Source organism: Corythoichthys intestinalis, chromosome 2 (genome assembly GCF_030265065.1).
Source record: "Corythoichthys intestinalis isolate RoL2023-P3 chromosome 2, ASM3026506v1, whole genome shotgun sequence".
Taxonomy (NCBI): domain Eukaryota; kingdom Metazoa; phylum Chordata; class Actinopteri; order Syngnathiformes; family Syngnathidae; genus Corythoichthys; species Corythoichthys intestinalis.
In genome coordinates, this window is record NC_080396.1 from 55071548 (window position 1) to 55086929 (window position 15382).

General features: G+C 38.9%; 1 protein-coding gene across 1 annotated transcript in view; it reads left to right on the plus strand.

Moving 5' to 3' along the window:
- tead3a (TEA domain family member 3 a) overlaps nucleotides 1-15382 on the plus strand; it is a 70275-nt gene that overhangs the window by 16670 nt on the left and 38223 nt on the right. Inside the window, exons 4-5 of the mRNA XM_057856623.1 lie at nucleotides 5222-5331; nucleotides 12849-12998. Coding sequence (XP_057712606.1) covers nucleotides 5222-5331; nucleotides 12849-12998 — 260 coding nt within the window. The remainder of the gene's footprint in view (nucleotides 1-5221; nucleotides 5332-12848; nucleotides 12999-15382) is intronic.

Genomic DNA, 15382 nt, shown 5'->3' on the forward strand with positions numbered 1-15382 from the left:
TGTTTTGTTCTGAACAGTTTTGTTTTCGTCAAGGATGATGATAACGAAAATATTTAGTCAACGAACACTTTTTTCATGACGATGATGAGCCGATATCGAGCTAAACATGTGTATTGGGAGACTAAAACATTACGAGACTAACGCCAGTTTTTCATCTGACGAGACGAGAACGAAACGAAAATGCACAATAGTTTCTGTCATGTTCACGATGTGTGACATTTCATGTATAGTAAGCCTGCATTGTAGCAGTGTCTGGTTGTGTCACTCGCGCTGTTCTGCGCCCCGCCCACTGCCTGACTCACCAGTGTCGTATCGAGTCACTCCAGGTTACATACACACTGTACACACAGTAAGATTTGTTTTCTGATATTGGCCAGAGAGAATATGCAATGTTGCTTTAGCTTTTAAAGGTCTGTGCTGAGTGATCATCACACACTAAATGTAACTCTTAGCGTTAATATAGCATTTGTGTTAGCATAAAGCTAACGCTAATGGCGAGAATTCTCTTAAACTCTCGTATAACTTTATATTTACATACAGTTCGTGGCGTCCACCCATCCAGGTGGGTATAATTCATTGAAAATAATGTACTGTTTTCCTGCTGAGTATGTATTATCACAAAGTTGGCGTTGTCCTTGTAGACGCTACAATTTGTGCTTGTCTGTCAATATTAATTCAAAGTAGTTGGAAACATTTATTTATTTATATATTTTTGTAATTTTAAAAAATGTTATTGATGAAAATATTTATAGTCAATGTCAACAACAAATTGGTCCAAATTAGTCTTGAGTTTTCGTCAACAAAAAGTAAATGAAGACAAACATATTTTGAGATGGCTAAAATATGACTAATATGTATTATGCTTTGAAAGACTAAGATGAAAATTAAAAGTGCTGCCAAAAACAACACTGGCTCTGAATAAAATATTGATATTTGGCACTTCAACATAATTGCATTCAGTTTTTATTGACAATTTGTATTGGTCCCAACTTTTTGGGAAAACGCTTTACAATAAAAAGCCATCCAGCAAACTATTGAATGACCAAATCTAGTGGGGAAATTATAGAGAAGTCAGAGTGCAACCAGAGTAATTGATTCTTATTTTTCCCTGAATGCAGAGTAAGTAGATATTTGAATAATTTTCTCAAAACAGGAAGTTAGTCACCAAAAAACCTGATCTCCACTGAGGCCTTAAGAACTCACAAGTTGCAAAAACCATTCATCATGTTATTTTAGCGTGGGTCAGACTGAAATACAAACGTTTCCCCCTCCGACTTCTATTAAAACTACAATATGTTACACATCTCCCAGGCGGTGTAAAACCAAATTTAACCATGGTGGAAATTTTCTAAGTCTTCTGGGTCAGTTTTATACAAGGCTCAACATGACCAGGGAAATACTGACATCTAGTGTTCATATGAAAGTTCAACAATTCCACTATGTCAACAATTTATATTGTTCTCTAAATCGTTTCCTCTTGCCATCATTTTTGTGTTAACGCTCATGTTCAAATCCTGTCACCATTTCTGTAGGCCCAATCCCTATAAAATTTAATCTGGGAAAAATACAAACTATGTCATAGTGCAGTGCGACTTTAAATAACATTCTGCTTGCATTGATCTAGTTACAGTGAGTGAAAATGGGCCAAACTGCAACTATAACACTTGCGCCACAAATGCTTTAATCTGCCTCACTGAGTTTATTGCAGGCAAGGATAGGTATATCATTTTAAAATCTTGCGTCGATCCTGCTACCGTTTGCCAACAGGCTGCTGTATCTCTACTATTTTTACATGTGTTAACTTGTACATTTTCTCATATTACCTTCGCCTTGTGTGATGTAAATCATTAAACAATCCTAAAGCAGGCCGATATGTTTTATTGTCTGGTGCAGTTACTTTACATGAAGTGTGGTATGTGTCTTAATGAAATTGTGTCATTGATCTTTTGTGTAATGAATGTGACTGAATACAAATCATTATCTATTTTTACCTTCCCTGTTCAACTGCTTGCAAACGCAGAATGGTAAATCCATACGCCTTTTAACGCTGAAACAATTTTAAAGTGTAACATAGGTGTTTAGTACACTCCCTTTCATGGCTGTTTAAACTGGGTGTTTGTTAAGAAAATGCAGCTGGACAGAATATGGTTTAACCCCTTCTTGCCAAATGTATCACATTTGATACACTCAGAATTTCATGATTTTGAGACTAATTCAGAACTTTGAAATATCTTTCCTAAAAATAAATAAATAAATAATGAATGCAAGTCAACTCATGCATCTGCAGGTTCCAAGAGAAAAAAAAAAAAAAACTATTTAGCAAGGGTTATAGATATTAGAGCGCTTATTACACATATTTTTTCTTCTTTTTTACAAATTTGGAAAAAAAGGTTTCTATACGACCTTATTTTTCAAATTTTGTGATTCTCTGACAATTGCAGGCATTAAAGGCTTAAGGCAGGGGTGAGTAACCTTTCTGACTTAAAGAGCCCAAAAAAACACATTTTAAAAATCGGATTCCTTGAGAGCCAAACCGTGTGTGTTCCTGTGCATGTGTACTGTATATTAATAATGTCACGACACTAAAGTATTCAATACAATTATCAGTACTAAATAAACAAAAGAAAATAATAATAAAGCACAATAAAATATCCTCTACTACCGTTACGATCAAGAGTAGCGCAAAATCAAATTTCCCTCAACAAAACTAACCATGCTCGACTGTTATTGACCTATGTGTGTGTGATCTAAGGAGACTACAAGCCCGCTGATGCTGTCTCATGTGAAGAGTGATACAGTCTCCATAGTGAGGAGAGGGGGGAGGCACAGCAACGACCATGTGGGTTGACTATTGATTCTTTTGCAATCAAATATTGTATCTGAATACGACATTTTAGTATTGATACATACTTATGACATGGTACAATTCCAGAGACCCCAGGTTTGAAAATCTAATTATGGGAAGATGTTTATCAACCCTATCTAACACCCCTCCTCCACCCATCCCAACAAAGACCCCAACTGTGTCTAATCCATACAAACTAGTTCCACTATTTATTTTTTTTTTAAATAAATTGATAATTACAAATCGACAAATTATTCATAAACTAAATATTGATTAATTAAAGGCATTTTTAAATTAATCTAGCCCTGACAGAGAGTTATAACTTGAAGGTTGAAGACAGTAAATCGAAGCCTGCCTGTCTCTTTGAATAATTTTGCTCAATAAACCATTCAGCGCACCGTTTCTCAAGCAGTCCGCCGGAAGCACTAACTCCCTCACTTTAAATTGACATGCATGGACATTTTCCCTCGCGTTGTCATAAACATTGAATAAAATAAAAGACACTCCCTCGCATAGTCGCAAAATCTCGGATATTTTATCCAACTTACGCGCATCAGGGATGAAAGCCTTATTGTTTGTTTGTTTCTAGGGAGTTTACAATATTGCGCGTTGTGTTATGAGAAGTGTTGTTAATAATGCCGTAAGAGTATAACAATGTTTCTAATGGCATTATTTTTTTCAGTAGTTAATAATCAAATTAATTACTTTTTCCATCTTTGCAACGTCGTTACAGTTACCGAGATTGTGACGGTGCAAGTTACTACAATCTGGTTGAATGAAGCGTGAGTTGTCTGATTTTTGTCACACATCAGCTGCCTGGGAGAGAGCAGAGCTGGAGAGGGGGAAGGAAGGGGGTGGTGACACCATTGCAAACGCGATGATGATTGGCTAACTGGGCGGATTTTGCCCTGCTTCACTGCACTCTCTGGCAAACACAACAAGACAGCAATAATGGCGACGGGCCAATACTTTACGGAATATTTAAGGATAGTGTTCTGCTTATTGTGCAGTAGGGCTAACATACAATTTCAGAGATTTGCGCTGGTTAATGGTCAGTTTACATTTGTGTTTTCTTAACAGACTAATATATTTGATCCAAAGAATACATACTGTTCTAAAATACTGTAAATTGTGTATTCAATCAGTTAATATACAAATCTTTGATGTGAAAGATGTTATACAAAGTATATTGTCGGACCCGTGCGGTCCATAAGGCGAGCTAGGCAAATGCCTACGGGCGTAGCAGCGTCCAAAAGGGCATCAAGAAAAATGTTCAAATATTATTTGATGATAGCAGTATTCAAAAAAAATATACAAGACAATAAAACAAAAGAACAACAAACCATATCGTAATAAGTCTTTAAATGATAATGAAATTATTTTTGTAGTGTGCCCTCTGCCCGTTTCTCTGTTTCCTGTGATGCGGTAACTTCACCACAGACTCTAGTCCCACTCACCCCCCAGCAGACCAACGAGCTACCTGAAGGTGCTGTTTTCAGTCTCCGCAATCAGGCGACATTACGGTGACAAGTCGACGTCATGAAAAGACAAAAGCCCTCCGGGTTGCATTTTGGAAAGAAGAAGAAAGAAGAGGAGCATAAACGTGAAAAACACAGAAGTTTGTAGTGATGAAAAACACTTTTTTCAACTGCATAAACACGTATACTTGGCGCAAATGAAAGCTAGCGGTTATTTAAATAGAGTTTATATGACATACTGTTAAAGCTAAATTATATTAGTCTGTATCATAGCCAGGCTTCTTGTTTTAAAAATATTTTCAGTATTCAGCTAGCTGTGGATTACTTTCAGTTAAATATACTCCCCCTCCCATTTTAGCGAAAGTTAGACAAAGTGTATGGAGGTCTAAAATTGTCATGCTGTTTTTCATGTGATGTGAAGCACTTTTATGTTGTGTTAAATTGCGCTATAGAAATAAATTTGCCTTGGCTAAAAGTGCCAAAGTTAAACAAATACACCATTAAATATGCAATCAATAATTTCGTAGTTCTGTGGTATGGAGGGCTAAAAGTGTCATGGATTTAAATGCAAACAATTTTCATTAAATGTGTCATTAATTCATTAAAATGGCAATTCCGTTCATGTAAAAAAAAAAATTAAAAAAAAAAATGTTTTTTGGTTGTCATACATTATTTAATTCATTATTATTGGATGGTCCAGTGTAGTTGCGGTGCTTCATGTATTTATTTTATTTTTCAATCTCGCCCGACAAAGTTAATGGCCAGATTGGAACACCTGATTGAGCCAGGTACAGTAGGCTGCTATAGTTAGGCGCTATTATGGTTGTGTCATGCTGGTTTCACAATCAACAGCTATATGACTACTATGATGTAACATCCCACTTTCGTTTCTTTGTAGATGCTCTTCTGAAATATTTTCCTTCCACCTCTACATCCTGGGCCAGTATCTTCCCACACACAAACTGCCAGTGTATAAAGAAGTGCACCTTCCAGAACAGCAGTCATACTGTATGTGCAACAGATGCTTTTGCATCTGTGAAGAAAAGGCGAGTAAGGTTATAGGTCAAGGTGAAAAAAAAAGTTGCATTTTAAAGTGTTCTGCGTGTGTGTTTAAACTGGTAAATAATATTGTAATAATAATTGTAATTTATTTTATTTAGTACGTTTGTTTTTGAATTATCAGAGCATTTTTCTTTTAATTTCTGCATTTGTTCGTTGCTGTTTTTTATATAATAAATTACAAAGAGATAATGTGCTTTTTCAGTGTGTTTGAATATTTGTTGTGAAAATAGCTATGGGGAGAAGGGGCGCCAGCAAATATGTTGCCTAGGGTACCAAATTGGTCAGGAACAGCCCAGCACATTGTAATAACGTGTAGAACATGAAGGGAAACGTCAGTTACTTTGCTGAGTAACTAATTACTGTTACAACGAAGTAAATGAGTTTCTAACGCAGTTACTTTTGGGGAGAAATAATTTGTAACTGTAACTAATTACTTTTGTTAAAGTAAGATTAGCAACACTGGTTTTGAGCACACAAATCCTGAGATTGCACCTGTCCCGTGTAGCTCACCTGCACTGACTTAACAACCAGGTAGGCAAATGTCTGAGTTAGTGATTTCAAAAAGTGTCTCTTGTTTGGAAATCATTTTCGCGTTGCCCTTTCACCACTTGGCCTAAAGCAAATATAGACATTGTGTGTTAGAAAGATGGAGCCTCCCAGTGCAATCTTTCTCACCTGGAAGTGCGACATTTAGGGAGCTTTCACACTACATCAGGAGGACCAGGGTCCGAATGGAGAGCTACCTCACAGCAACACTTGCAAATGAGTTTTTGAAAAGGTTCAGTTTTCACATTGTGCCAACCGAACTTTCCGAGTAGCATCACGTGGACAAATAAAAGAGGAAATACAGTACCTCCCTCCTGGGAGGGAAGGGGAGCGTGGAGTGTCACAGCATGGTGCTGTGGTGCTGTGACACTGCACGTAATCTAGCATAGCATAGCAAGTCACCGCTCAGCCAGCGGTGGGGTCGCTCCCTCCTTACACAATGATGAGCTAACTGGAGTATATAAAAAATGCATAGGGGAAATTAAACTACGAAAGAAAACCATGTGGTACCCCAAGTCACACAGATGTGCCATCGCTCTCACTGTCGTGACTTTTTGGACTGTCAAATTGTCCCTTCAGCTCCAGGCTGTGAAGCTGCACATAAAGTAGCAAAAGCGGACCCTGCTCCGTTTGCATTCACAAGCGAAGACCACCGAGACCACGATTTTTAGGCGTGGGAGAATGCTCGTTTTTTTTTCGGTGTGCTAAATGAGCATTACTGTATTTCAATAGTCGGGGAAAACTGACCGTATCTGTCTGGTTGCATGCTCATACAACTTTGAATACACATTGAATAAACAGGGATTATTTATGTCTGTTATTTGTGTCCTCTTTTTGGAAATCAAAATATGATCACCCTAGAATGATGTGCCAGCATGTTTAGTCATTTGTTTTGATGTTTTGATGCCTCTGGGTCACTTTCGTATGTCATTTAAATCCGATGCAACATTTTTCCAGAATGTAGCGCCAGTCTGAACTGTCAAGTCTCCCAAATCGGAATTCATGCAGCAATTACGTCATAAAAGAGCGAGAGAGACAGGGCGCTACAGTAGGGGTGCAGCTGTGCATTAGTGTTAGCTCCTTGTTTGGTGAAGGAGCAGGCTTGACAACAGTCATAAAAAATAAAATGGGTTAAGGATAAGCCTCAGAATGCTCGGTTTCTCTCTGCTCCAAATGAGCAATACTTCAAGATTGCTTACACGGCCGGGAGTCAGGGCAAACTGTCCATATGTGCGTGTGTGCATCATGTTCATCATTTGTTTCGATGCTCCTGCGCATGCGGGTCAGTTGCTCAGCGCGTCTCAGACTGCGAATTAGTGCGCATGTGTGATACCTGAAAGGCAGTCTGAACGGGCACGCCAAAAACAGATCCGACAAAAAACCTGAATTGTGCATTAAGACCTGCGGTATAAACCTAGCCTATGTGCTCCACGCGTTATCATTCTTTATTTTTAGCCCCTATCTCACGCCCACCCGAACCCTCTTAATGCCCGCAAATCGGGCCCACTAGAGGCCCAGGGGTGGCTGTACCCCTAGCGCAGGCACCAATATTGTTAACACTTATCAAATGCATTTAATTGTGTGCATGCATTTTTGTATGTGTATTCAAACTCCACAAAGGAGGTTCACAAATTCTAACAGCCACATTTGCACCTATCATAAAATCTGAGCGTAAAGACTCTGGGGGTCCAATTAAGAGGACTAAGAGGAGGGTGGCACAGTGAGGGGTTAACACATCTGCCCCACAGTTCTGAAATCAAGGGTTCCATTCCAACCCTCTTGTGTGGGGTTTGCATGTTGCCTGCATGGGTTTTCTCTAGGTATTGTAGTTTCCTGGTAGGCTGATTGATCACTCCAAGAAAAAGTATTGTTTGAAATCAGTTTAAATTCAGTATTGTCTAACAAGAAAAAGAGATAATTTTTATGATTTCGCAGTTTAAATCAAGCAGTTTTCATTTGATTTGAGGGTTTTCGGCACTCTCGTTTACCATAATTTGATTCTACAACCCCTAGCAAAAAGTATGGAATAACCAGTCTCAGACGAGCACCCACTCAGACATTTTATTATTGAGAACAAACCCACATAAAAACCTTGAAAAAATAATGAATTAGTTCAAAAGTGCAACTCATTGGCATTTAGAAACACTAAAAGAAATGAATAAAAAACATTGTGGCAGTCAGTAAATGTTACTTTAATACAGTGCTTCTCAATTATTTTCTGTTACGCCCCCCCAAGGAAGACGTAAATGTTTCGCGCCCCCCCCAACTCTCTGCCGCCACTGTAAATAGTATCATTCGTCTATATTACTATTATAAGTACGCCTCAGCCTAACATTGTGTCCTTTTTTTTCTATTAAAGAAAAAAAGTAACATAGATCAACTTATAATAAAGTATAACTTTTTTTAACATTGTGTTGCTTGTAACAGAAAAGACTTAATGCGCATCAATTTGCCTGAAGATAAAAAAAAAAAAAGTCACATCCAAACTGTAAAAATACACTCAAGGTACATTTTTGACCATTTGATACTGAAAAATAAAATGTAATAAAATCAGTAAATAATAACAAATTCAAATTGATTAGAAACATGTACTCTTCAGGACAACATGCCAAAAAATTTGACTGAAAAAAAACAAAACTGAATAGAAGGGGGGGGAAAGGTCTCTGGACAGAAGGAAAGTTTTTATTTTCGCTGATTCACCACAGTGCTCACTGGTTTACTGATATAACACTGACAAAGCGGGACGATTGTGACAATTGGCAATATTCGGCACATTTTCGCTGAAAAACAATCAAGCGGCTTGTCAATGAGATTGAGGTCTAATGTCTTTAAGTGGCGTCTTAACTGATTTGGCTTCTCCGCTATAATCATTTTTAGACTCAGTAAACAGTGGTCTTTCCTCATTTCCCACTATATTAAAAGTCAAAGGCAAACGGCCCGAAAAAAGCGCATTCTCGGCGGCCGAGGGAGAACCGTAGGTGAGGGCGGTGGTCGTGACGATCCCAAGCCGAAAACGGCACTTCTCGGCCGGACACGTGAGAAAGACAGTGGGTCGCTGCGTGAGTCCAGCTCTGCATGAGTCTCTTCCGTGTGCTCTTGTTTACTTCAAAAATACTGCACGCACTTTGAAAATGAGAGCGCCACTGCCACCCACGGAGTGGATGTGCAAGTACACTTTATTCTAGTACGGCAAAAAAAAAAAAAAAAAAAAAGCATGTTCCCCGAGGTCACTCGCGCCCCCCCTGGCATCGCTCTGCGCCCCCCTGGGGGGGCGCGCCCCACCATTTGAGAAGTACTGCTTTAATAGAGCAAGTGCAGGGAAACAAATATAGAATCACTCCATTCTGAAGAAAAAAAATATGGAATCACTCCATTTTGAGTAGAAAATACAGACACACCCAGTCAATTTCCTTTCCTTAATTGGGCCCCTGCCTCAGATTAGATCTGCTCATTAGTCAGCAGTTAAAAACAGTGCAGTTATCACACCTTGGAGGGCTGCTGGACCAGGTGGATTCACAAGAATCATGGCTCCAACAAGAGAGATGTCTCTTAAGACCAAGGAGAGGATTATCAAACTTCTTGAAGAAGGTAACGCTACACGAATGGTTACCAAAGATGTGGGCTGTTCACAGTCAGCTGTATCAAAAATCTGAACCAAGTACAAACAGCAAGGTTGTTAAAGTTAAGCGTACTTGTAGACCAAGGAAGACATCCAAACGTCATGACAAACAACTAAAGCCAATATGTCTTGAAAACAGAAGATGTACAACAAGACAAATGAAGAAGAAATGGGAGGAAGCCTGAGTCAAGGTATTTGGCAGAACTGTGCAAAATTGCCGAAAGGAAATGGGATTTTCATACATGAAAGCTAAAAGGAAACCATCATTGATACTTATACAGAAAAGAACAAGACTAATGGGCTAAGGAGAGGCAATCATGGACTGTGAATGACTGGATGAAGGTTATTTTCAGTGATGAGTCAAGAATCTGCATTGGACAAGATGATGATGCTGGAACTTTTGTTTGGTGCCGTTCCAGTGAGATTGACAAAGATGACTGCCAGAAGAAAAGATCAAAATTCCCTCAGTCCTTTTCGATATGGGGCTGCATGTCAGGCAAAGGCACTAGGGACATGGCTGTGGTTAAATCTTCAATAAATGCACAAGTTTACTTTGAAATTTTAGACAACTTTCTTATCCCTTCAGTTAAAAATATGTTTGGGGATAATGAAATCATTTTCCAAGATGACAATGCATCATGCCACAGAGCTAAAACTGTTAAAGCATTCCTTGGAGAAAGACTCTTCCAGTCAATGTCATGCCCTGCAAATAGCCCCGATCTCAGCCCTACTGAAAACCTGTGGTGGAAATAGAAAAAAATGATCTACAGCAAGGCTACGACCTGCAAAGATGATCTGGCAACTGCAATCAAAGAGAGTTGGCACAAAATTGATGAAGAATACTGTTTGTCACTCATTAAGTCCATGCCTCAGAGACTGCAAGTTGTCATAAAAGCCAGAGGTGGTGCAACTAATTACTAGAGATGTACAGTAACTTTTGATTATTATTTCTGTTTCTCATGATTCCATATATTTTTTCCTCAAAATGGATTGATTCTATATTTATTTCCCTGCACTTGTTCTATAAAAGTAACATTTACGTATCACCACAATGTTTTTTATTCATTTCTTTTTGTGTTTCTGAATGCTAAATAGTTTCACTTTTGAACTAATTCATTATTTTTTCAAGCTTTATATCTGAGTTTGTTCTACATAATAAAATATCTGAGTGCGTGCTCGTCCGAGACTGGTGATTCCATACTTTTTGCTCGGGGTTGCATTAGGAGTGGGAACCTCGTGGTACCTCACGATACGATTTGCCATACAAAGCTCACGATAGCGATGATCTGATGATATAGCGATTAGAGATGTCCCGATCGATCGGGTCCGATCATGTCATTTTCAAAGTATCGGAATCGGCAAAAAAATATCGGCCATGCCTTTTTTTTAATATATATATATTTTTTAATTAAATCGTTTTCTAATTGTATTTAATGTTACAGACATAATATGTTGCACTCATCCAGAGTCTTTAGTTTAGGCTTAAGGTAGGGTTATCAAATTTATCCCGATAACGGCAGTAATAAGTTTTTTAATAAATGTATCACATTAATTTTAACGCAATTAATGCATGCGTTGCACGACCCACTTACGCATTGTCGCGCTCAGTCTGTAATGGCGCCATTTTACCTATTTAGAGAGATAAAAGGCAGCGTAAAATGAGTAGAGTACATTTTGGCAGCCTTTGGAGGCTTATTTTAACTGGCTAAAGCCTTACAATCCCTCTCCCTACAATTAGAAATATCATGGGACACAATGTGGGGAAGCAAGGTAGCAATTGATATTTATCTTAACACCTTATTTTATTTCCCAATGCAGAGAAGATATATAAATTGGTAGCACTACGCACAGTCATGGTTCCACTTCCCATCATGCATTGGAGCATGTCTACAATATCATTTATTGAAAGCTCAACAAATACACTAGATGGCAATATTTAGTCACAATATACAAAGTAACAAGTCTTTCTATCCGTAAATCCTTCTCACAGAAAGAATGTTAATAATGTAAATGCCATCTTGAGGATTTATTGTCATAATAAACAAATACAGTACTTATGTACTGTATGTTGAATGTACAGTAGCCTATATATTCGTCCGAGTTTTATTCATGTTTTTCTTAATGCATTGCCAAAATGTATATGATCGGGAAAAATGATCAGAAATGACTGGAATTGAATCGGGAGCAAAAAAAAGCAATCGGATCGGGAAATATCGGGATCGGCAGATACTCAAACTAAAATGATCGGGATCGGATCAGGAGCAAAAAAACATGATCGGAACAACCCTAATAGCGATACAACAATTTTCGATACATTGGTCAGGAAATCAATCTAGGATATTCTACAAAAAACTAATAAACATAAAAACAAGCTTTTGCTATGAATTGGAATGAGTTTATCACTAGTAGACGTCCAATCCATTTGAACTGGGAGGGTGGCAGCGAATGAGCATTCGTTCATTCGCTGCCATCCCTCCCACTTCAAACGGATTGAATGTCTACGGCCGTCAGTAGCAGCCAGTGCCAGGCAATGAGTAATTTTGGGCCATTTAACGTCATTTACCGGATGATTTTCAGTTTTGGGGGGGGGTATTTTATGGGTCACTTGTTGTTTATTTTGTGTTAAAGAGCAGGAAGTGACCTGGGAATCACCCAAATGAATAGGCAGTGCCTCAAACTCAACAGGAAATTACCTGTAAATGCCCTAAAATAAAAAGCAAGTGACCTGTAAATGCCCCGAAAATCAGAACGAATGACTGTGAATGCTCTGGTTTTGAATGAACGAACGTTCCCAGTCTCAATGTATTGGTCGTCGAGCACAGTCGATGGCAGCCTTTTTTTTTTTTTTTAATTGTCACCTTTTTAAAACGATATCTCGATTCTTGACAGGAGCATATTGATAACCTTTTGGGATACAAAGTATCACGATATATATCACCTTTTCGATATTTTGTCACACCCGTAGGTTGTAGAATGGACTGCATGATTTGCTTTCCATGAACTGCACCCATAACACGCACAGAAATACTGTACATAAAATTGACCACCCCCTGATTTTTTATTTATTTATTTATTTATTTTTAATTTTATTACAATTCTAATGCTGTGCATACCGTAATTACAACTGTGTGTTTCATCCCATTTGTGTCGGGCGGAGGGGGGGTTATAATACTGTAAGTAATGTGTTCAGCCAGTGTGATGGGAGGAGTTTGTGCTGTTGTGCCCGGCCAGCAAAACTTTTGCTTTTGCTGGTGTTCGGGACGCCACGCCTCTGCCAGTACGTGAATCGCGCGCTCTCATTTCGTCGCGAACTCCTACTTGGCAATTCCGCCTTTGCTGTCAAATACATTGTTTTGCATCTTGTTCTCGCGAAGGGAGCCCCCCCACCCCCCTTTTCCTCCGTGGGCCGACCGAGAGGCGGCAAAGGAGGCAGGAAAGCCGTCTCAAGGTGAGCACGTCTTCTCCAGCAAACTTTCTTTGTCTTTATTGTGTCCTGCAACTTTCACGACTCGCCGCGCGATGTGTTCGGGGGTTGTGGGATAAGACACCGGCATGTTTGGCATTGTTCTCGCCGGTGTTTTGATGATTCAGAGGTTCGTGTGTGTTTGTGTTGTTGGGGGTTGCTTCGTGTTTCTCCCGCCTCCCAGGCAACTTTTCCCCAAGTCTTTACCAACTTTACTTTAACTTGCTTGTGGTATAATTAGCACGCGAGCTAAGCGCTTAGCATGCCTGCATGTTAGCTGTCACTTACGCGGTCAATTTAAAGCCGTATTAATGGGTCTCCACTTTGTGTCCGAGCCTTGTGGCGATACTCTGATTTCGCGTCCTCTTTTCTTTTTGGTCTATTTTGAGCACCTACCCGCCTTTTCTCAACCAACGTCAGACAGTGCGTTTTTTTCAGGCTAGCAGATGTGACTCCTCTGCTAAGAAGTTTTCACGCATACGTGAAAGTTGTTTTCCGATTTGAATCATTTGTACGCTAATGCAATCTCTGCTGCCAATTTTGCAGCTCATTGAGAGCTCGAAAGAAAGGTGGAAATCAAAACTTGAATCCTCCATTCTATGAGCGTGCGAGTGGTGGTCTTGTTTAAGCAAGAAGCTTGATGTTACAGTAGTTTACGTGAGTGTCTTGTCAGCGTTTGCTGAGCTCATTGCTTTATTTAGCCGTGGCCGCTATCCCGTCTCTCTGCTACACCAAACACCTGACCCTGTGGCCACAAGAAGCTACTGTATTCAGTGCGATAGAACGCTGACATTTACTGATCTTAAATGTACAATAGGGGTGTGACAAAATATCGAAATGGTGATATATCGTGATACCTTGTATCCCATAAGGTTATCGATATGCTCCTGCCAAGAATCGAGATATCGTTTTAAAAATGTGTCAGCGTCTTAAAAAAAATATACGTAAAGTAAAAAGGAACCAACAAGTTGCTACCAAAATCTTTCACCATAATAGTGTCTCATTGACGGTGCATGATGCCCGATCCATTCAGACTGGGAACGTTCATTCATTCGAAACCAGAGCATTCAGTCATTCTGTCCGATTTTCAGGGCATTTACAGGTCACTTGCGGTGCATTTTAGGGCATTTACAGGTCACTTCCTGTTCTGTAACTCAAAATAAACAGGAAGTGACCCATAAAATACCCCAAAAATCAACAGGAAGTAACTAAACATCAACAGGTAAACGACCTTAACCGTCATGCGAGATTTACATATTTTGTAACGTTTTTGATGCTTTCTTCTTTTACATCAAAGAGTAAGCATAGAAATAAAAACACTAGGGCAGGGGTCCCCAACCTATTCCACTAAGGCACACTGTGGGTGCAGGATTTCATTCTTACCAAACAAGATGACAACACTTTTTCCCCAATCTGGTGTTTTACAAGTGCAATCAGTTGATTGCAGTCAGGTGTGGCTTGTTTTAGCAGAAGCCTCATTGGTTCAACTGTCTCTGCTGGATCGGCTGGAACAAAAACCAGGACCCACAGTGTGCCTTGAGGACTGGGTTGAAAACCCCTGCACTAGGGATCTGAATAATCCCCCGGATTGCTTAAAAAAGCAGACGATCAAAATGGAACTGTGCCGTAATTTCTAAACTGTTGCATTAAGTGGCTAGAGAATTTGAGTACGTATGAATTCAAATTACATAATATGTAACCATTGACTTCCATTATAATTCATAATTTTTGGTTTATTGTACACCTGATAGGGCTGGGCAATATGGCCTTAAGCACGTATCACGATAAATTGAGCAGATTTACCTCGATAACGATAAATGACGATAAATTCACCCAAGCAGACTGTTATATAATTTGAAAATCTGAATCAATGCATGAAATACAGATTAACCATTTCTTGTTGATTTATTTAGCAGCTTTCAATTTAATATATTTAACAATTGTACATGCAGTCTAAAAATTGAGTATACAAAAAATTATTGTAAACAATAAGAATTCAAGTATGAACATTTAAAACAGCTTGTATGGCTTGAACAATGTACATTGTCAAAATTAATATGCCTGTGCAAACATGTCATTGTAACACAAATTACTTACATCTTGAACAGTACACTTCAAAAAGACAACTTACTGTTAATGGCTGCTGTGACATAATTACTCAACACAAGTGTTTACTGCAAGGTTTCAGGTTTTTTTTTCCCAGTGCATTTTTTAATACATACACACACAATAAAGCTGCATTGATCTAATGAAACAAAATTAAGCACATACAGAAAAATAGCTGGGGCCATCAAACAGTTATAATTCTCACTATTAGATTGCACTTAATGCTGAATGCTTTACCATCACAAAAGCTATCAGAGAAATCA